Here is a 22862-nt window from a genome sequence, read left to right as displayed (position 1 = left end):
ATACCAGATGAAAGAGATGAAATTCCTACTCCAGAAGCTGCATATCATCATTCCCACTTGAAACATCTAGCTAGTGAGATCCTCCCTATGGACATGAATGCTGACATCCTACTTCTGCTCGGGAGAGACATTCTGAGGGTCCACAAGGTGCGTCAACAATGCAACGGTCCTGATAATGCTCCATATGCACAGAGACTCAATTTAGGCTGGGTAATCGTGGGCGATGTATGTATAAATAAGAGCCACAAACCATCTCAAGTGAACTCCTTCAAAACCTTTGTGCTCAACAATGGTCGCACATCTCATTTTAAGCCATGTGTTCATCATTATGAGGTGAAGGAAAGGCTTTCTAACCTCTTTAAGACACCAGACATCATTCCTACCAGTTATGACAACTTGGGAAAAACTGTGTTTTGTACAACACCAGACGACGACAAACTGGCCTTGTCCATGGATGACAAAGAGTTTATTAAAATAATGGACGATGAATTCTTCAAAGATGCATCTAACCACTGGGTTGCACCTTTACCTTTCCGTGCTGTAAGAGCCAGACTTCCTGACAACCGGGAACAAGCACTCTCCAGATTCATCTCCTTGCAACGTACGTTAAAAAGCAAACCAGAAATGAAAAGTCATTTTGTGGCCTTCATGGAAAAAATATTTCGCAATGATCATGCAGAGCTGGCTCCACCCTTACAAGAGCATGAAGAATGCTGGTACCTTCCATCCTTTGGGGTATATCACCCACGGAAGCCAAACCAAATAAGAGTGGTATTCGATTCAAGTGCCAAACATAATGGCGTATCTCTGAACGACGTCCTTCTCACCGGTCCGAACCTGACCAATAATCTGGTGGGAGTGCTCATGAGATTCAGAAAGGAGCCAGTAGCCATTACTGCTGACATTGAACAAATGTTCCATTGCTTTATCGTGCGGCAAGATCATAGAAACTACCTCAGGTTTCTTTGGCATAGAGACAATGACACCAGCAAAGAAATGGTTGAATGCCGCATGAAGGTGCACGTGTTTGGTAACAGTCCTTCACCTGCTGTTGCTACATATGGCCTACGTAGGGCTGCCTTAGATGGTGAGTCAGATTTTGGGGAACATGCCAGAAACTTTGTCGTGAGAGACTTCTATGTGGACGACGCACTCAAATCCTTCCCTACAGCGGAGGAGGCCATAGATCTGCTCAAAAGGACACAAGGTATGCTTTCAAAGTCTCGTCTAAGGTTACATAAGATAGCCTCTAACTGCGCTGCCGTAATGAAAGCCTTCCAGCCCAGCGATCATGCCACAGAATTCAGAGATTTGAATCTAGGGATAGACAATCCACCAGTACAGAGAAGTCTGGGCCTGAGGTGGGACTTAGCAAATGACTCCCTTGGATTTCAAGTTAACTGTGCAGATAAACCATTTACTAAACGGGGAGTTCTCTCAGTGGCGAACAGCCTATATGATCCCCTGGGATTTGTGGCACCTTTGACTGTACAAGGCAAATTCCTGTTAAGACAGTTCTCAGAGTCTGTATCTGACTGGGATGCTCCACTGCCCTCTGACAAACAACAAAGGTGGGAGTTGTGGAAGGAATGCTTGCTTGCATTAGACAGTATTCACATACCAAGGTGTTACACTCCAACATCCCTTACAGCCACTCGGAGGAGAGAAATCCACATCTTCTCAGATGCGTCTACTGAAGCCATTGCAGCTGTTGCTTATTTAAAGGTAATAGACTATTCCAATCAAGCACATGTTGGATTTCTGTTTGGAAAGGCAAAATTAGCTCCAAAACCTGAGCACACCATTCCTAGACTCAAACTTTGTGGGACTGTGCTAGCCGTAGAGATTGCGGACTTTATACAATGTGAGCTGGATATTCAGGTGGATGACATTCAATTTTACACAGACAGTAAGGTTGTCCTGGGTTACATCTACAACCAGTCAAAACGCTTCTACATTTATGTCAGTAACCGCATCGAAAGGGTTAGAAGATCCTCTAAACCTGAACAGTGGCACTATGTTCCATCTCATCTCAATCCTGCAGATTGCGCCACCAGACCAGCATCTGGAAGAGTCTCTGCAACTTCTTCTTGGTTGACAGGTCCAGAGTTTCTGCTGAACCAGAATGAAGAAACTCCTATCCAAGACGTCTTCAGTCTCCAGGACCCTCATGAAGATCCAGAGATTCGGCCTGAAGTTAGTACCTTCGTCACCAAGTCTGAAAGGAGCGCTGGCTTGGGCTGTCATCGCTTTGAACGCTTCTCTAGATGGTCAAGACTCATTCACATCATTGCAAGGTTAGTCCACATTGTTCATTGTTTTCATGCTGAGAAGCATAACACTGACTGTCGCAGTTGGCACCTGTGCCATAAACCTCTAACGGCAGAAGACATTATTGAACATAAGTGAATTGCTTGTGATACGTAACGTACAGCAGAGTGCCTTTAAAATGGAACTGAAATGTATACATGACAAGCAAGATATACCAAAGGCAGCCCCATTGTCAAGTAATTGATGATCGTGGCATGCTGAGAGTTGGTGGTCGCCTAAACAAGGCTAAGCTAGAGATTGCAGAAATGAATCCCCTTATTATTCCTGCCAAACACCACGTTACTACACTGTTGATACGGCATTATCATGAAAGAGTCCAGCATCAAGGCCGGCATTTCACTGAGGGTGCTTTAAGAGCCGCAGGTCTTTGGATAGTGGGAGCAAAAAGACAGGTTGCTCATATTATTCACCATTGCATTAACTGTCGCAAGGCGAGAGGAAAATTACAACATCAACAAATGTCTGATTTGCCAGTTGATAGGACAAGCACCGAACCACCGTTCACTTATGTTGGTCTGGACGTCTTTGGGCCATGGACAGTCACTGCACGTAAGACCAGAGGTGGTCATGCAGAAAGCAAACGATGGGCAGTGTTGTTTACATGCTTAAGTGTACGTGCTATACACATTGAAGCAATAGAATCCATGGACGCTTCTAGCTTCATCAATGCTTTAAGACGATTCCTCGCCATCAGAGGACCAGTAAAGCAAATAAGATCTGACTGTGGAACCAACTTCATAGGAGCCTGTCGAGAGTTGCAAATTGACTCTAAACCAGTTCAAGACTACTTAGCCAATAATGGTTGTACATGGATCTTTAACCCCCCGCATGCCTCTCATATGGGCGGTTCATGGGAAAGAATGATAGGCATCACCCGCAAAATATTGGACTGTATGCTTATGAACTCAAACTTCTCAAGGCTCACCCATGAGACTTTGACTACTTTCCTGGCTGAGGTATCTGCTATTGTCAACTCAAGACCTCTTGTACCTGTATCTATGGATCCAGAATCCCCTGCCATTCTTACTCCAGCAACTCTTCTCACTCAGAAGTTTGGATCTGTTCCTAATCCACCTGAAGAGTCTTCTTCTAGTAACATATATCTGAAACAGTGGAAGCACGTTCAACATCTGGCCGACTGTTTCTGGAGCAGGTGGAAAAAAGAGTATTTAACGCTTCTGCAAGCACATAGAAAGTGGCAACAGGTCAAGCCAAACTTATAGATAGGAGATCTCGTACTCATGAAAGACCAAAAGGTGGAAAGAAACTCCTGGCCCATGGGACTCATCTCAAAGGTCTTCATCAGTAAAGATCGCAAGGTGGAAGTGACCATCGCAAAACAAGGCCATCCCAAATCCTTTATCAGGCCTGCATCTGAGATTTTTCTCCTCTTACCCGTGGAGGAATGATTCTTTACTTGAGGAACTTTATTCCTGGCAACCAGAAGACTCAAGGCGTTGGACTGTTCCAGTTCACCATTTCCAGTATGTTCTTTTTGTTTGTTTTTTGTCTTTCAGGTTCCAACATTTCATGGACATTTTTGTAGTTGCATATATAGTGAAATCCAAGGATTTCAGACGGGGAGTGTGCTGTTCCAGCCTTTATTCTTGTATTCTACAATTTGTGTTTGCATTATATTATCATTTACCATGTTGTGTAACGCTGCCACCCTGTGGTTATTCTTATAATTCATTTATGTGTGTTATGTAAATTCCCATTGCATTGCTCTCCTCCCTGATGTCCAAGACCATACACTCTGCGTATTTTCCGATGCTTCTGTTAAAGCTATATCTGCTGTAGCTTATCTCAGAACCGTGGACACTAACGGACAATACCACGTTGGGTTTATCATGGGCAAGGCAAAACTCGCACCACAACCTGAACACACTATACCCAGACTTGAACTTTGTGCTGCAGTCTTGGCCGTCGAGATGGCCGAGCTAATCACGTCTGAGATAGACATTGATCTTAAAAAGGTTGAATTCTACACAGACAGCAAGGTGGTCTTGGGTTATATCTATAATGAATCCAGACGATTCTATGTTTATGTCAATAACAGGGTGCTTCGGATTAGGAAATCCACCTGTCCAGAACAATGGCATTATGTGCCTACCGACAATAATCCTGCAGACCATGCTACAAGAGCTGTTGCAGCAAGCCGTCTCAAAAACACAACCTGGCTCACTGGTCCTGCATTCTTACGTAATCCAGGTTCAGCTGTTCACCAGAGCAACATATGCGAACTAGTGGACGAAGACTCAGACATTGAGATCCGTCCCAAAGTGTCTGCACTTCACACAGTGACATCATTCGACTCCCTTGGTTCTCATCGCTTTAAAAGATTCTCTACTTGGAAATCGCTTGTACGAGCCATCACTTGTCTAGCCCACATAGCTCGTGCCTTTAAAGAGACCAATTGAAATGATGTTAGGCAGTGTAAAGGCTGGCACCACTGCCAAGAGGTTTACACTGTGACAGAATTCCAGCAGTCAAAGAAAATCATCATTCACACCATACAACATGAAGTCTTTGCCAAAGAGATTGACTGCATCACCAACCATAAGTCTATCCCTAAAAGTAGCTCTTTAAAAAAGCATGACCCATTCCTGGACGAGGATGGTCTACTAAGAGTCGGAGGTCGTCTTAAACAAGCAAGTCTCGAGCTCAAGGAAAGAAACCCTCTGATAATTCCTGTGAATCATCACGTTACTACTTTGATTGTACAGTACTATCACAACCAAGTGAAGCACCAAGGAAGACTGTTTACGGAAGGAGCTCTACATACTGCTGGATTGTGGATAGTTGGGGCGAAGAGACGTGTGAGTAGCTTCGTGGTATGTTACAGACACAGAAGATGGCAAATCTACCTGTTGATAGACTCAGTATGGATCCTCCTTTCACCAACGTTGGATTGGATGTATTTGGACCCTGGTCTGTCACAACACGTCAAACTAGAGGAGGCCAAGCAAACAGCAAATGCTGGGCAGTCTTATTCACGTGTATGACCATCAGAGCTGTTCACATTGAAGTCATCGAATCGATGGATACCTCAAGCTTTATCAACGCTCTTAGACGTTTTATTGCAATCAGGGGTCCTGTAAAGCGCATTCGCTCTGACAGAGGCTCCAATTTTGTTGGAGCAGCTAAAGAACTACAGATCTCCTCCAATATTGATGGCAAGAGTGTGGAGAGATACCTGAGAGACCAGGATTGCACTTGGACTTTTAACCCACCTCACTCCTCTCATATGGGTGGAGCTTGGGAGAGGATGATTGGTATAGCCCGCAGAATCCTGGATTCCATCTGCTTACAAGTAGGAACTGCTAGACTCACTCACGAGAGCCTTGTAACCTTCATGGCTGAAGTCACAGCCATCATCAATGCTAGACCTTTGACTCCAGTTCTGAGCGATCCAGAGGAACCATTCTTTCTCACTCCTGCAACCCTCCTTACCCAGAAGATTGGGAAAGTGAGTACTCCTCCTGGTGAGTTCAGCACCAAAGATCTTTATAAACGTCATTGGAGACAAGTACAGTGCCTTGCCAATACATTTTGGGACAGGTGGAAGAAACAGTACATATCCACTTTACAACCACGGAACAAATGGCAAACTGTCAGGCCCAACCTGAAACTTGGGGATGTTGTTCTTCTAAAGGACAGTCAGTTGCAAAGAAATGAGTGGCCCCTAGGACTTGTCACAAAGACATTTCCAAGCGAGGATGGGAATGTCCGTAAAGTGGAAGTAAAGGTCTGCAGATCACAAGAGACCAAGCTGTTCCTTAGACCAGTGTGTGAACTCATTCTCCTGTTATCTCCTGATGACTGATAGTGGTATTAATCAATACCAGACGGGGAGTGTCATGTCTCCATACAGCTTCTCATAAATGTGTGCTAATTAATTCATATAGGGTTTGTCCTGTATTAAAACATGGTCAATTAGCGCCATCTTCTGACCACTTCCATATTTTTCTCTGTTTATGTTCAGCCTCTTTTGTTACTCCTCCCCTTTGTGACCTCACTTAACTACAAGAAGGGGTGTAGTTTCTAGAAGCTGCCATGTTCCTTCACATGCTCTGCTGTACAAGATTATCTAAACTTCTACTATAGGCTGCATAGCCGGTAAGGCATTATTTCTTGCTGTTCTTCATACCTATGTGATTATTACTAGCTATAGACATGCATTATGTGTATTTCTGTGTAGGCAGCTAGTTAGCAGTTCAGATGTAAAGTAAGGGCCTAGTCAGCTACCCTTGCAGACATGTTGTATGCTGTTCTATGATATGTATATTTGCAGTTCATGTACTTATTGCATTCTTTATGTTACTGGTTCACAGTTTCACACCAACTTACTTTGGCTCATTAAAGCTACAGATCATTACCTGGTCTCAATTTACTGAGTAGTAGGAGGGTGTTTATCTGCCTTCCAAGTCCATACACACCCCAGGGGTACACGTGGTAACGAGGACAGGACACTGCTGTAGTAGTCTGTCTGTGACAGTATAATTGTCAATCCAGAATTTGCTGGAATTTTCCTAAATTTCCAAAGACAACCCTGGCAAATTTGGCATGTCTAAAATGGACAGAGCTTATGTAAACCCCACTTTGAGGAGGGTGTTCAATGCCTCGAATATACCAACACAAATGTTGGTATGTGTGCAGCAGCCTGAAATGGAATGCAGGAACTATGGATCTACTGTGGTTCCTGACAAGATCAGGAAAACAAAAATAAAAAACTTTTGGAGCTTCCTTTGGAAACAATTACCTGCCACTAGGTTCTACTTCTTTGAGTCAAAACCCATTAGACTTTACTGAGGATATGGGGTTTGGACACCAAGACTAAAGTCCTGTGGTGAGCCCAAGGAATCCCAGCCTGAACCTGTTGGAGGCCATTAGTAGATGAGCTATTTCCAAAGAGACAGATGAAGATCGTACAGATAAACGTAGGAAACAGAGGAAAATACATGGTTATTTTCTGTTCACCCAGAGAGATAATGAAGGAAGGGATCTCACTTTCCCTTGACAAGATACTAGCATATGAACAGACAATGAACGTTTTACTGAAGAATAGTTACATAGGAGACCTTATGCATTGTCCCTATGTACCCAAAAGAAGAAAGGTGCCAGTGCCGTAACAGTGCCAACAAACTACAGAAGACATTTTATAGTGAAGAAAATATGCAATCTAAAGTTACACTGGGAGAGACCATTGACAATGTCATGAGTACATTGACCAAGTGGGTGCCGATTGGCTGGCAATCCTAATCCTCTATTTCCCTGGGCTTCGAGTCATAAAAAAGTGTGCAACAAGAATGGCCATAACATTCCTATTGATAAACTTGTAGAAAGGCATGCCAAGGCAGACGAAGGAAAATAAGAACATCCACCTGCCCTAGATACATCATGAAGAAACGTGAGCAGATATAAAGCTTTATGACGCTTCTAATGTCGTCATATATTATAACAGTTTATTGAATATGGTCTTATAGCCATGTGAAATAAATATAACAGTTCCCTAACTGCAGCCTCCATTAAAGGGAGAGATCTATGGCTCCTATAAACAACTGCCCAAAAGGTTTTGTGCCACCATCACGAGAAATTAAAGTATTTACTCTGCAACTGCATAATTTGGGTCTTCAAGGGGAGCCCCTCTTACTAGCAGAAAGACAGGACAGATATGCTGTACTGGTCCATCATTGAGCATTGCAGATATGTGGAGGGGAGAAGAGGGAATCGGGAATATCTGTATTATAAAATAGATCAGTAGAGATTGGCAGGGAAGGTATAGTTAAACTAATGATTGTCTATCCATCAGGTCCAGGGACCAAGGGTGGTGAGGTGCATTATAAAAAAAACATCCACCTTGTGCACCAAGAGACCTTGTCTTACCTCTGGATATGCTGTTTTAGAGAGGTTCCAGACTTTTTTTTTTTTTGTGGTGGCCTTTCCTTAGGAAGGTCATTACTAGCTGATTAGCGGGGGTCCAGCACCCTGCTGATGAAGCCGTTTAGTGAAGCGCTGTCACTGGATAGGCCATCACTTATAAAAGGCTGGTTACCTCCTTCAATTTTGGCTCAATATTAAATATAGAGTGAGCATTTTTTAAAACCTTTGAACTTGGCTTAGATAAGCCTGTTGGTGGGTATACATTTTTTTTTAAATTGTGTTGTTCAGTCAGTTATATTTGTTTTCACTGGCTAGTGGCACTTTTTTTTATAAGATTAAAATTAGAGATGTTGACTATTCATGGATTTATAGACATTAACATATTGAAAAGTATTCAGTTGTATGCCCCTGGGGGTGTTGTGATCGTATGTCTCAAAGCAGCATATTCAGTCTCCCTTTCATTGATTTTTGTTTCCCTTACAGTTGTCCTCTTGAAGGTTGGCATTAAATAGACAATATCCGTATCCTCCTCCTGCAACAAGGAAAAGAAAAAACAATTTAATCATGTATTACATACAATGGGGTAGAATTCGCTGTGCATACCATACACATTTATTAAGGAGTATAGACACTTTTTCCATTGCACCCAACAAGGGAGTAGATTAAAGTCAGTGTGGCTTGGTGGGAAAGGGGGACATGGCTTAAAGAGGACCTTTTACCAGGATACATGTATTGAAATAGTTATATTAGCTTACAGTGCGGCCCCCAGTGATGTCTTTCCAAGATGGCGCACGGCTCGGGATGTGAAGTCTCACAAGAACTTGAGCTCCTTCTCCCTGGCTAAGAGTGGGACGCTCTGATTGGATGCGCTTGCAGCTAGGGAGAAGAAAACCGCGCCCAGGACAAATTCAAGTCCCTGCCTAGTTGAACTGAATGGCCTCATTAGCATATGAGGCGCCAAAACAAACAGGGACCACAGCGGACGAAAGGGGGGGTCTTTTGAAAAAAAAATGCAGAAAGACATCACTGGGGGCCGCATTGTAAGCTAATATAACTATTTCTATACATGTATCCTGGCGAAAGGTCCTCTTTAAAGGGAACCTGTCTCCATGATTTGGGGTATAGAGCTGAGGACATGAGTTGCTAGGTGGCCATTAGCACATCCGCAATATCCAGTCCCCATAGCTCTGTGTGCTTTTATTGTGTAAAAAAAAACAATTTGATACATATGCAAATTAACATAAAAGAGTCATATCTTACTTGTGTGACCAGAGAAGAGTCATATTTTCAAGCTCTGACTCATCTCAGGATAATTTGCATATGTATCAAGGTGTTCAAGACGGATCCAGGCAGTGTTTTGGTGTCCGCCTCCAGAGTGGAATGGTGACTGAACGGAGGCAAACTGATGCATTCTGAGCGGATCCTTTTTCATTCAGAATGCATTAGGGCAAAACTGATCCGTTTTGGACCGCTTGTGAGAGCCCTGAACGGATCTCACAAACGGAAAGCCAAAACACTGTTGTGAAAGTAGCCTAATATGTTGTATTAAAGTTAGACCAGACAGTCTAAAGATGCACCTGAAATATCATCCAACATCAGCCACTGTGATACATCTGCCACATCTATAGACTGTCTAGTCTAAATTTAAGCCTGACTAAGCATTCACACAAGAACAGTTTCGGTGCATTCATTCATTCGGGCCATTCATTCAAACAATGTGAACAGTACACAGATCTTGTCCATTTTACTGACAAGAATAGGCATTTTTTCAGTGAATGTGGAGGATGCACATGGACCACATTGGTATTCTGCAATTTACGGACCACAAAGTGGATACAGTCGTGCTCCCTAACTATGAAAGTATTACTAAATCTTCCCCAATATCTATATAGCATCATTCTAAAATGTATGGGTTATTGTAGGTATATGGTGTGCCCCCAGAATATATTTCACTGGTGAGTCCCAGGTTTACCTTTTAAATCTGGATTTTGCAGATAAAAGATTCTCCAGGTAATAAATAAGACATTCAGGCATTCTGGAGGAGCTGCAGAGATCCACAGCTCAGGTGGGAGAATCTGTCCACAGGACAACTATTAGTCATGCACACCACAAATCTGGCCTTTATGGAAGAGTGGCAAGACGAAAGCTATTTTTCAATACAAGCCATAAGAAGTCCTGTTTGCCACAAGCCATGTAAGGGACACAGTAAACATGTGGAAGAAGGTGCTCTAGTCTGAATGAAAACCTGGTAGAGGCTGCAAAAGACTTGAGACTGGGGCGGAGAATCACCTTCCAGCAGGACAACGACCCTAAACATACAGCCAGAGCCACAATGGAATGATTTAGATCAAAGCATATTAATGTGTTAGAATGGCCCAGTCAAAGTCCTGACCTAAATCCTATTGAGAATCTGTGGCAAGACTTGAAAATTGCTGTTCACAGACGCTCTCCATCCAATCTGACAGAGCTTGAACTATTTTGAAGAATGGGCAAAAACTTCAGCGTCTAGATGTCCAAAGCTGGTAGATACATACCCCCAAAGACTTGTAGCTGTAACTGCAGTTAAAGGTGGTCCTACAAAAGTACTGACTCAGGGGGGCTAAATACAAATGCACACCACACTTTCCAAATTTGTATTAAACATTTTGGAAACAATGTATCATTTTCTTTTTACTTCACACTTGCTACTTTGTGTTAGTCTATCACACAAAATCCCAATAAAATACATTAAAGTTTGTGGGTGTAATGTGAAAAAATGTGAAAAAAGTTTTAAAGGCACTGTATATAGCACAGAAAAGATCTGCCTGCTTGTAAACAGGAATTCTGTAGGATGTTTAAAAGCTCCATGCAAAGATAGGTGCAGAAGATCTGGACATTTAACTGATTTTAGCCGGTTTAATGTTTTTTATCACCTGGAAGAAGACCTTTTAAATGATAAAAAGAAGAAACAATTCATGTTTCGGTTGTGTATTTTTCCTACCTTACAAACTCGTCCATTCAGTGACTGTGCTGCTACATCTGTACAGAAACATGAGAATTAGTTATACAGTATATCAATATTTGATAATATACGTATTAATATAAAATGTATGTAATCATAATTATACCATGTCTTATATGAAAGCTAGTAAATATTTTACATAATAAATCTGAGTAATTTGCTGGTGACCAGTAAGGACATGAACATATGTGGTATTTCAGCAGTGCAAATTTTTTGTCAGTGTAATTTCTGTTTTTGAATAAATATGATAGAGGATTATTTTACACTGAGCACATAATGTGGGAGCACAACCAAATGTCGAGACGGAATACCCATATAGGGTTTTTCTGAGATTACTTTTCTTAACCACTTCAGCCCCGCTAGGTGAAACCCCCTTCATGACCAGGCCACTTTTTACACTTCGGCACTACACTAATTTCACCGTTTATCGCTCGGTCATGCAACTTACCACCCAAATGAATTTTACCTCCTTTTCTTCTCACTAATGGAGCTTTCATTTGGTGGTATTTTATTGCTGCTGACATTTTTACTTTTTTTGTTATTAATCAAAATGTAACGATTTTTTTGCAAAAAAATGACATTTTTCACTTTCAGCTGTGAAATTTTGCAAAAAAAACGACATCCATATATAAATTTTTCGCTAAATTTATAGTTCTACATGTCTTTGATAAAAAAAAAATGTTTGGGCAAAAAAAAAATGGTTTGGGTAAAAGTTATAGCATTTACAAACTATGGTACAAAAATGTGAATTTCCGCTTTTTGAAACGGCTCTGATTTTCTGAGCACCTGTCATGTTTCCTGAGGTTCTACAATGCCCAAACAGTAGAAAAACCCCACAAATGACCCCATTTCGGAAAGTAGACACCCTAAGGTATTCGCTGATGGGCATAGTGAGTTCATAGAACTTTTTATTTTTTGTCACAAGTTAGCGGAAAATGATGATGATTTTTTTTTTTTTTTTTTTTCTTACAAAGTCTCATATTCCACTAACTTGCGACAAAAAATAAAAAATTCTAGGAACTCACCATGCCCCTCACAGAATACCTTGGGGTGTCTTCTTTCCAAAATGGGGTCACTTGTGGGGTAGTTATACTGCCCTGGCAATTTAGGGGCCCAAATGTGTGAGAAGAACTTTGCAATCAAAATGTGTAAGAAATGACCGGTGAAATCCGAAAGGTGCACTTTGGAATATGCGCCCCTTTGCCCACCTTGGCAGCAAAAAAGTGTCACACATGTGGTATCGCCGTACTCAGGAGAAGTTGGGGAATGTGTTTTGGGGTGTCATTTTACATATACCCATGCTGGGTGAGAGAAATATCTTGGCAAAAGACAACTTTTCCCATTTTTTTATACAAAGTTGGCATTTGACCAAGATATTTTTCTCACCCAGCATGGGTATATGTAAAATGACACCCCAAAACACATTGCCCAACTTCTCCTGAGTACGGCGATACCAGATGTGTCACACTTTTTTGCTGCCAAGGTGGGCAAAGGGGCACATATTCCAAAGTGCACCTTTCGGATTTTGCAGGGCATTTTTTACACATTTTGATTGCAAAGTTCTTCTCACACATTTGGGCCCCTAAATTGCCAGGGCAGTATAACTACGCCACAAGTGACCCCATTTTGGAAAGAAGACACCCTAAGGTATTCCGTGAGGGGCACTGCGAGTTCCTAGAATTTTTTATTTTTTGTCACAAGTTAGCGGAAAATGATGATTTTTTTTTTTTTCTCTTTTTTCCTTACAAAGTCTCATATTCCACTAACTTGCGACAAAAAATAAAAAATTCTAGGAACTCGCCATGCCCCTCACGGAATACCTTGGGGTGTCTTCTTTCCAAAATGGGGTCACTTGTGGCGTAGTTATACTGCCCTGGCAATTTAGGGGCCCAAATGTGTGAGAAGTACTTTGCAATCAAAATCTGTAAAAAATGACCGGTGAAATCCGAAAGGTGCACTTTGGAATATGTGCCCCTTTGCCCACCTTGGCATCAAAAAAGTGTCACACATCTGGTATCGCCGTACTCAGGAGAAGTTGGGGAATGTGTTTTGGGCTGTCATTTTACATATACCCATGCTGGGTGAGAGAAATATCTTGGCAAAAGACAACTTTTCCCATTTTTTTATACAAAGTTGGCATTTGACCAAGATATTTTTCTCACCCAGCATGGGTATATGTAAAATGACACCCCAAAACACATTGCCCAACTTCTCCTGAGTACGGCGATACCAGAGGTGTCACACTTTTTTGCTGCCAAGGTGGGCAAAGGGGCACATATTCCAAAGTGCACCTTTCGGATTTTGCAGGGCATTTTTTACACATTTTGATTGCAAAGTTCTTCTCACACATTTGGGCCCCTAAATTGCCAGGGCAGTATAACTACCCCACAAGTGACCCCATTTTGGAAAGAAGACACCCCAAGGTATTCCGTGAGGGGCATGGCGAGTTCCTAGAATTTTTTATTTTTTGTCGCAAGTTAGTGGAATATGAGACTTTGTAAGGAAAAAAGAAAAAAAAAGAAAAATCAGCATTTTCTGCTAAATTGTGACAAAAAATAAAAAATTCTAGGAACTCGCCGTGCCCCCCACGGAATACCTTGGGGTGTCTTCTTTCCAAAATGGGGTCACTTGTGGCATAGTTATACTGCCCTGGCAATTTAGGGGCCCAAATGTGTAAGAAGTACCTTGAAATCAAAATGTGTAAAAAATGGCCTGCGAAATCTGAAAGGTGCCCCTTTGCCCACCTTGGCTGCAAAAAAGTGTGACACATCTGGTATCGCCGTACTCAGGAGAAGTTGGGGAATGTGTTTTGGGGGGTCATTTTACATATAACCATGCTGGGTGAGAGAAATATCTTGGCAAAAGACAACTTTTCCCATTTTTTTATACAAAGTTGGCATTTGACCAAGATATTTTTCTCACCCAGCATGGGTATATGTAAAATGACACCCCAAAACACATTCCCCAACTTCTCCTGAGTACGGCAATACCAGATGTGTCACACTTTTTTGCAGCCTAGATGCGCAAAGGGGCCCAAATTCCTTTTAGGAGGGCATTTTTAGACATTTGGATCCCAGACTTCTTCTCATGCTTTAGGGCCCCTAAAAATCCAGGGCAGTATAAATACCCCACATGTGACCCCACTTTGGAAAGAAGACACCCCGAGGTATTCAATGAGGGGCATGGCGAGTTCCTAGAATTTTTTTTTTTTTTGCATAAGTTAGCGGATATTGATTTTTTTTTGTTTTTTTTCTCACAAAGTCTCACTTTCCGCTAACTTAGGACAAAAATTTCAATCTTTCATGGACTCAATATGCCCCTCACGGAATACCTTGGGGTGTCTTCTTTCCGAAATGGGGTCACATGTGGGGTATTTATACTGCCCTGGCTTTTTAGGGGCCCTAAAGCGTGAGAAGAAGTCTGGAATATAAATGTCTAAAAATGTTTACGCATTTGGATTCCGTGAGGGGTATGGTGCGTCCATGTGAGATTTTATTTTTTGACACAAGTTAGTGGAATATGAGACTTTGTAAGAAAAAACGAAAACAAAAACAGACAAAAAATTTCCACTAACTTGTGCCAAAAAAAATGGCTGAATGGAGCCTTACCAGGGGGGGAGTGATCAATGACAGGGGGGTGATCAATGACAGGGGGGTGATCACCCATATAGACTCCCTGATCACCCCCCTGTCATTGATCACCCCCCCTGTAAGGCTCCATTCAGACATCCGCATGATTTTTTACGGATCCATGGATACATGTATCGGATCCACAGAACGCATGCAGGACGTCTGAATGGAGCCTTACAGGGGGGTTATCAATGACAGGGGGTGATCAGGGTAATCAGGGTGATCACCCCCCTGTCACTGATCACCCCCCCTGTAAGGCTCCATTCAGACATCCGCATGATTTTTTACGGATCCATGGATACATGTATCGGATCCACAGAACGCATGCGGACGTCTGAATGGAGCCTTACAGGGGGGTTATCAATGACAGGGGGTGATCAGGGTAATCAGGGTGATCACCCCCCTGTCACTGATCACCCCCCCTGTAAGGCTCCATTCAGACATCCGCATGATTTTTTACGGATCCATGGATACATGGATCGGATCCACAGAACGCATGCGGACGTCTGAATGGAGCCTTACAGGGGGGTTATCAATGACAGGCGGGTGATCAGGGTAATCAGGGTGATCACCCCCCTGTCACTGATCACCCCCCCTGTAAGGCTCCATTCAGACATCCGCATGATTTTTTACGGATCCATGGATACATGGATCGGATCCACAGAACGCATGCGGACGTCTGAATGGAGCCTTACAGGGGGGTTATCAATGACAGGGGGTGATCAGGGTAATCAGGGTGATCACCCCCCTGTCACTGATCACCCCCCCTGTAAGGCTCCATTCAGACATCCGCATGATTTTTTACGGATCCATGGATACATGGATCGGATCCACAGAACGCATGCGGACGTCTGAATGGAGCCTTACAGGGGGGTTATCAATGACAGGGGGTAATCAGGGTGATCACCCCCCTGTCACTGATCACCCCCCCTGTAAGGCTCCATTCAGACGTCCGCATGATTTTTACGGATCCATGGATACATGGATCGGATCCGTAAAAATCATGCGGACGTCTGAATGGAGCCTGACAGGGGGGTTATCAATGACAGGGGGTGATCAGGGTAATCAGGGTGATCACCCCCCTGTCACTGATCACCCCCCCTGTAAGGCTCCATTCAGACGTCCGCATGATTTTTACGGATCCATGGATACATGGATCGGATCCGTAAAAATCATGCGGACGTCTGAATGGAGCCTTACAGGGGGGGTGATCAGTGACAGGGGGGTGATCAATGACAGGGGGTGATCAGGGAGTGTATATGGGTGATCACCCGCCTGTCATTGATCACCCCCCTGTAAGGCTCCATTCAGACTTCCGCATGATTTTTACGGATCCATGGATACATGGATCGGATCCGTAAAAATCATGCGGACGTCTGAACGGAGCCTGACAGGGGGGTGATCAATGACAGGGCGGTGATCAATGACAGGGGGGTGATCAGGGAGTTTATATGGGGTGATCATGGGTGATCAGGGGTTTATAAGGGGTTAATAAGTGACGGGGGGGTGGGGTGTAGTGTAGTGTGGTGTTTGGTGCGACTGTACTGACCTACCTGAGTCCTCTGGTGGTCGATCCAAACAAAAGGGACCACCAGAGGACCAGGTAGGAGGTATATTAGACGCTGTTATGAAAACAGCGTCTAATATACCTGTTAGGGGTTAAAAAATTCGGATCTCCAGCCTGCCAGCGAGCGATCGCCGCTGGCAGGCTGGAGATCCACTCGCTTACCTTCAGTTCCTGTGAGCGCGCGCGCCTGTGTGCGCGCGTTCACAGGAAATCTCGCGTATCGCGAGATGACGCGTATATGCGTGACTGTGCGCAGCCCTGCCACCTCCGGAACGCACATGTGCGTTAGGCGGTCCGGAGGTGGTTAAAGAGGACCTTTCACCAGAATAAAACTTCTAAACTAACTATACAGGCATGTAGAGCGGCGCCCAGGGACCCCCCTGCACTTACTGTTATACCTGGGCGCCACTCCGTTCTCCCGTTATTGCCTCCTTTATCTTCATAGTTAGGCTCCACGGAGGGGAACCTGCCGGCACCTCCTTCTCCCATGCTGCAGCGCTGGCCAATCACAGCGCTCAGCTCATAGCCTGAGAGGCTTTTTTCTCTCTCAGGCTGAGAGCTGAGCGATGCGATTGGCCAGCGCTACAGCATGGGAGAATGAGCCGACGGCAGGTTCCCCTGGGTGGAGCCTAACTATGAAGATACCGGAGGCAATAACGGGAGAACGGAGCGGAGACCAGGTATAACAGTAAGTGCAGGGGGTCCCTGGGCGCCGCTCTACATGCCTGTATAGTTAGTTTAGAAGTTTTATTCTGGTGAAAGGTCCTCTTTAAAGGGGTTCTCTAGGAATAATTTAGAATGTCTGCCAGCAATCTGTCCTATAATGTGAGCAGGATTGGTTGCCACCACTTGCAGAGCTGCCTGGGGGTGGAGAGAGGGCATTGACATATATACTACACATTGGCCAGGCTGCTCAGCCATGATGACATAGGCAGGATCACATCATTACCATCTATTGTACATAGCATAGGCAGGATCACATGATTACCATCTATTGTACATGGTGTTGTAGAAATATTAATAGTTGTAATCCGCTAGCATCAAACTTTGTGTAAGGAAATGTAAACCCCTATTCCCTCTCAACCGCAGTCAGAGTCAGACACAGGTGTTACCATCTTGAATTCTGAGCAACAACTCCCTCTTCCCCTGCCCAGTCTGTTTCTTTTATTTACTCACAAAAGGTGTAAAAGGGGCTAGCCCAATACCAGGATACAGGAAGTGATGACATAGGAAGATGAGAACATAGCCAGCTAACAAACACATGTATACAATAACCACTGAAGCGAACTTTATCCAGCCTCGCTCAGTGATCAATGCCAGATAAAGTTAATATGATTCTCATACATGTTTATTTACAGGACAACGTCATTATCTCCATCGGCTGATCAGGCGCACTAGAGATAACAAACGCACGTTCCTTTCATATATTGTTCTCTTAACAAATGCATCCACGCCAAGCCAATAAATCCGCGTCTTGCGTGGGGGCCCTAGCCGGTGTCCTTACATCAGCCAACAAAACACTGCTCTGCTGTACACATCAGTCTCCCCCAGCCCACAGACCAGTGCTTAGCAGATGGACCATTCGCCAACAGAGACCTCTGCGCCCTGCAGCTGTGACAGGACATACGCAGGAAGATATCCACTTCAATGGTTTACCCTGACACTGAGAGACATGATGAAAATACACAATATATTAAATACACATCCTAATAAAATTTCCACAACAGTCCCTCCTCTTTGTCATATGCTCCCCTATGTCCCTCGATGAATCTCGAGCTTCTTATTTGAAAAAACCAGTCTTGTAATCCATAAAACAAAACAGATGATGGAAAACAGAAAGTCAATCTTGACACGTAGCTTCTTTTCTTCGGGAGGTGACTCAGAGGGTGGCGTTTCGCGTTGGTCGCCGGCTGGTTTGGAATGCTCTGCATCTGGTCCATGGTTTGGTTTTCAGACCATCTTGTCTGTTCGGGCTTCGGTAATTCGGTCGATTAGACATCAGGAACATCTCACTCCGGCATATAGAAGGAATGGAAACAAAAAACATAAGTACATGTCCTATTTCCTTTCGCCCGGATCCAATGGAAAACCAGTGAGCCCCAAGACCTCTCAAAGCTTTAAAAAGGATTCCGACCCTCACTAGTCATAGCTCTGCCTCTACCCTGCTCCTGTCAGTATGGGCCTGACCCTTGTCAATGGTGTCTGCTAGCCAGGCATAACCATACCACATCTACGGGTCGTCTAGCTGCCCGGACACCCATACAGGATTAACAAGCGAGGAGCAGGAGCCAGAGCTAATATTAAACCTATAGCTGATATTACCCTATAGGAATGTATCGTTATGTGCTATCAACAAATGTCTCCTTGCAAAAAATAAACAAAAGTGATACTCTTCATTCTTTGACTTAGTTGAGCAGCTTCTTGCAGTGACCCATGTGGATCCAGTTGTCTCGTCCCTCGAACTTCAGAGAGGTTGGCGTCATCAGCAGCACCTGGAATGGCCCAAGATATCTCGGCTCTAGTCCCGTCCTCGGATGTTTCTTTAGCACGACCCAATAACCTGGTTGACTAGAATGAAAACTGGTTATTGATTCTGGGTCCGGGAGAAACTCATTCAGGCCATGGATCGGCCGTGATTTTTACCTTCTTTGCAAAAATCGGACCCAAGTACCATCAAAGAAAAGGCAGTCGTGATGGTTATCAATGTAATTCCCTACTAGGTTAGAAAATTGATTGACATTTGAGAGGTTAGAATGGTTAGTAAAAAGTTTGAAGATCGTTGTTTTCGGCACCACTTTCCCCCCTTTTCATCGTCCTTAAAACCAGGACGAAGAGAAGCTGGATTAAACATGGTGCATCGTCTCAAGCTTAGATGGAGAGATGAGGGAGGGATAGAAAGAGAGAAAGAGAAAAGCGCTTCTCTTGGACTCTGCAGTCTTAGCGGGATGGGAGTACATGACAGTGTTAGTTCGCACTGTCTGGGACTTTTGAATGCCCTGTTGCTGGAGATCGATGGATTCGTGCAGCCACAGTTCTGCTTTCTGGAGGGAACCATGGCTTTGGAGTCTAGTGGGGAATTTACGGATGAACTTTTTCCCAATCCAGACCTCAAAGGTCCCTTCTTTGGGGATGGTCCACTCTGAACCTACAGTCCCTTGGTGCCAATCTGTGAGGGGCTTAACAACTCCTTCTCCATAGATGGATTTGATGTACTGCTTGGCTGTCCTATAGTCAGAAGTGGTACCCTTCTGTTCCCTAGTTTTCCCTAACCCCATGCTCAAGCTTTCTAAAAGTAGGTGTGTCCACCTCCAGTGTCCCGCGACATACACATGGACTGTCCCGCGACAAACGGGAAAAGGAGTAATCAGTGTGAGAAAAAGGGCTCTCACCGACACACGGCGGCCCTCAGAGTCTCCTAATGAGATATACCAGCCTTGGTTTTGGCTCTGAATAGTGACCGGACCACAGGATAAGGCTTCCAATTGACCTTTAGTGAAAAAAGGGGCGCACAGGAAACAAACACACAGTACTCCTGTGGGGAAAGGGGTTACTCACACAGCTATTGGTATGCCCGGGTGATATAAATCACCTTGTCTCCTTAAAAAAAGCTCAACTCACTTTCCTTTGCCGATATGATTCTATATAGTCAAGCTGAACAGCACACAAAGCCCTTTTTTCAGTGACTGATCCAAAACATCTCGCTCAGCAGCAACCCTTGAATTCAGACAGTAGTTCCCACACAATATCATGAGACCCCCAGTACTCCTAACCAAATCTACAGAGAAGAGAGAGGGAAAGAAATAGAAAGAGAAAAAGAAAGAGAAAAGAGCCAAAACATGAAAAAGGAAAAAATAATAATAGACAAAAAATAAAAATGGGTTGGTAAATAAGGAAAAACTGAAAAAAAACTTGATTACATAAATAAAAACCTAAAAATAAAAATGGATTAGTAAAATAGGACCTGTAAAAAGTACAGAAAAAAAAAACATACAAAAAACTTCAGTTACAGAAAGTCTTGCTATATACATTGAGATTCAGTAAAAAGTAAATTTTAACTTACAAACCGAAACTCAAATACAAAAACCTTAGGAACACATACAACTGTATAGGACTGAATTAACAAATCAATGTTTTGGAGGGTTCACCTCAAACCGTAAACACTGGCAGGAGAATTTCTACCCACCCAGTCATTGAAATGTTAATTTGCCCAGCCCCAAACCAGCTTTAGATTCATTTTACCAGAGAAGCAGGATTTAACATTGCGAGGTCCCAAAACAGTTTTTTTTTCTAGGGGAAGGGAGAAATCTATTTAAATTAGGTTTTAGATAAAGACCTTAATTTCAAATTTTCACATTTTAACCGTTCATAATGTGATTTCAAATCTGCTTCATTGATCAAAGACCTTGGCTGTCCCTGGATTCTATGCCTTTGCAAAGAAGCATGTCTGGGACCATTACCCCACCTTGTTGAATAAACCACTTTCCTTCTAGGTGTGATTCTGGGGTACTTAACATACCTGTGTCTGTTGCCATTAGCAACGTCACAATATCGTGCAATGTGCCAGTATTCACTGCATGCAAAACAACAAATAGCTTGCCTCCCTGCACAATACCTTGTCTGGGCACATGGTGATTTGACTTGGCACACAACATTAACCATCCTAGCATGACTAGATCCTGTAGTGGGTCCACTTACCACGGACTCATCTGAGGAATCTTCTGGCCTTGTGTTAATACTTCCAACTCCAGGGTCAGACACATTGTCCATCTCCATCCCTGAGTTGGATCCACTATGTGACCCACAGTCCTCAGACTTATCCATGCTTACAGCCCATACATTTCCTCTAATCCTAGACACATTACTCTCTAACGGTTGTTTCAATAACTCTGGCTGCACTAAGCACCGAGAACGCTCATCCTCTGTCTTCCTGCAGAGAGCAGACAATTCCCTTACAGCATTCTGTGCATGCGTCAGGCTTTCAGATAAACATTCATTTTCCTTGCGCAGCTCAGTATTACACCTCACAGTACATTCATAATTAGCGCTAGCTTCAGCTGCCTGCTGGACAAGAGTTCTCAATTTAAAGGGAGTCTGTCAGCACATTTACCCCTTTTTAAGAGTTCCCATAGCGCTGTAGCCGCAACACAGATGATTAAAACTGTACCTTTATATGCTTTTGTGGACTTTTAAAACAGGCCAAAACGAACTTTGATGCATATGTAAATAAGGGCTCGCAAGTTCCCAGGGCGGCGTCCACCGCGTTGGAGCCCAGGCAGCTCTGCCTCTTCGGCTCTTATCCCAGTCCAGCCTCTTCCTCTGCCCGCCCATCTGTTTTCTCTCCCCCTCAGCAAGATCCCGCCCCTACGCGATAACTTCCTTGGCCGGGGCATTCGCACTGCGATGCCCATTGCTGGCACGGCATCGCAGTAGCTTATGGGCATGCCCCAACCAAGGAAGTCATCGCGTAGGCACGGGATCTCGCTGAGGGGGAGAGAAAACAGATGGGCGGGCAGAGGAAGAGGCTGGGCGGGGATAAGAGCCGAAGAGGCAGAGCTGCCTGGGCTCCAACGCGGTGGACGCCACCCTGGGCACTTGCGAGCCCTCATAAACATATGCATCAAAGTTCGTTTTTGGCAGTTTTAAAAGTCCACAAAAGCATATAAAGGTACTGTTTTAATCATCTGTGTTGCGGCTACAGCGCTATGGGAACTGGTAAAAAGGGTAAATGTGCTGACAGACTACCTTTAACAATTTCCACTTTTAAATTTTCCACTTCTCCTTCCAAACTCAGCTTCAGCCTACAAGACTTCTGATATTTATCCGCTATCCACCCAGCAGCAAAAATCAGAGCATACTTGCTTTTCCTTTTGTGCAATTTTTTGGTACCGATCAGGTTTGCTACACAATTCTGAGCCTGCAGCCATGGATCAGTAGATCCCTGCATAGCCTGAAGAATGGCCGCCGTGTCCTTCAACTTTGCAACTTCTTTAAAAATACTTTCCATTGCACAAGAAAACAAACACCACAATGGTTGCTACAAAAAATACACTGCTATCGATCTCTAGGAGTTGTCCCAATACTTTTGGCACAGAACAACAAGCACCTTCTTTCTACACTGTAGTACCCGTATTAATTATGCCAAACAATTCTACAATTCAGTGTAACAGCCACAGATATACAAACATTAAGCAGAATTATCAACTATAGGATGATTTCACCGCTAAACTGCCACTAATGTTCACACATTGATTCCTGTATCAGACTGGTCACTGCGCTATACCATAACTGAACACTCAACTGATATCCAGCACAAAACGTATCAAAATAAAATCAAACTGTACATAGAAAGGTTACAAAAAAGACAAGATATCTATTCTGGACAAAGCTGACATTTGAGACAAAAACAATCAAATCGCTTTCCATAGAAACCAAAACTAAATGAATTCCTTGT

At 43.6% G+C, this 22862-nt stretch overlaps 1 protein-coding gene across 2 annotated transcripts in view; it reads right to left on the bottom strand.

Moving 5' to 3' along the window:
- Positions 1-8608: 8608 nt before the first annotated feature.
- The window catches only part of LOC122927775, an 81516-nt gene continuing 67262 nt past the window's right edge, over positions 8609-22862 (bottom strand). Inside the window, exons 7-8 of one of the 2 annotated variants that reach the window (XM_044279959.1) lie at positions 11195-11232; positions 8609-8746 (exon numbers count right to left, since the gene is read on the bottom strand). In XM_044279959.1, the coding sequence (XP_044135894.1) occupies positions 8609-8746; positions 11195-11232 (176 nt within the window). The remainder of the gene's footprint in view (positions 8747-11194; positions 11233-22862) is intronic. The other variant, XM_044279962.1, reaches the window with a different exon arrangement.

This window comes from Bufo gargarizans, chromosome 2 (assembly GCF_014858855.1).
Source record: "Bufo gargarizans isolate SCDJY-AF-19 chromosome 2, ASM1485885v1, whole genome shotgun sequence".
In the NCBI taxonomy this organism is placed as follows: Eukaryota; Metazoa; Chordata; class Amphibia; order Anura; family Bufonidae; genus Bufo; species Bufo gargarizans.
This window is presented reverse-complemented; position numbering and strand designations above follow the sequence as displayed.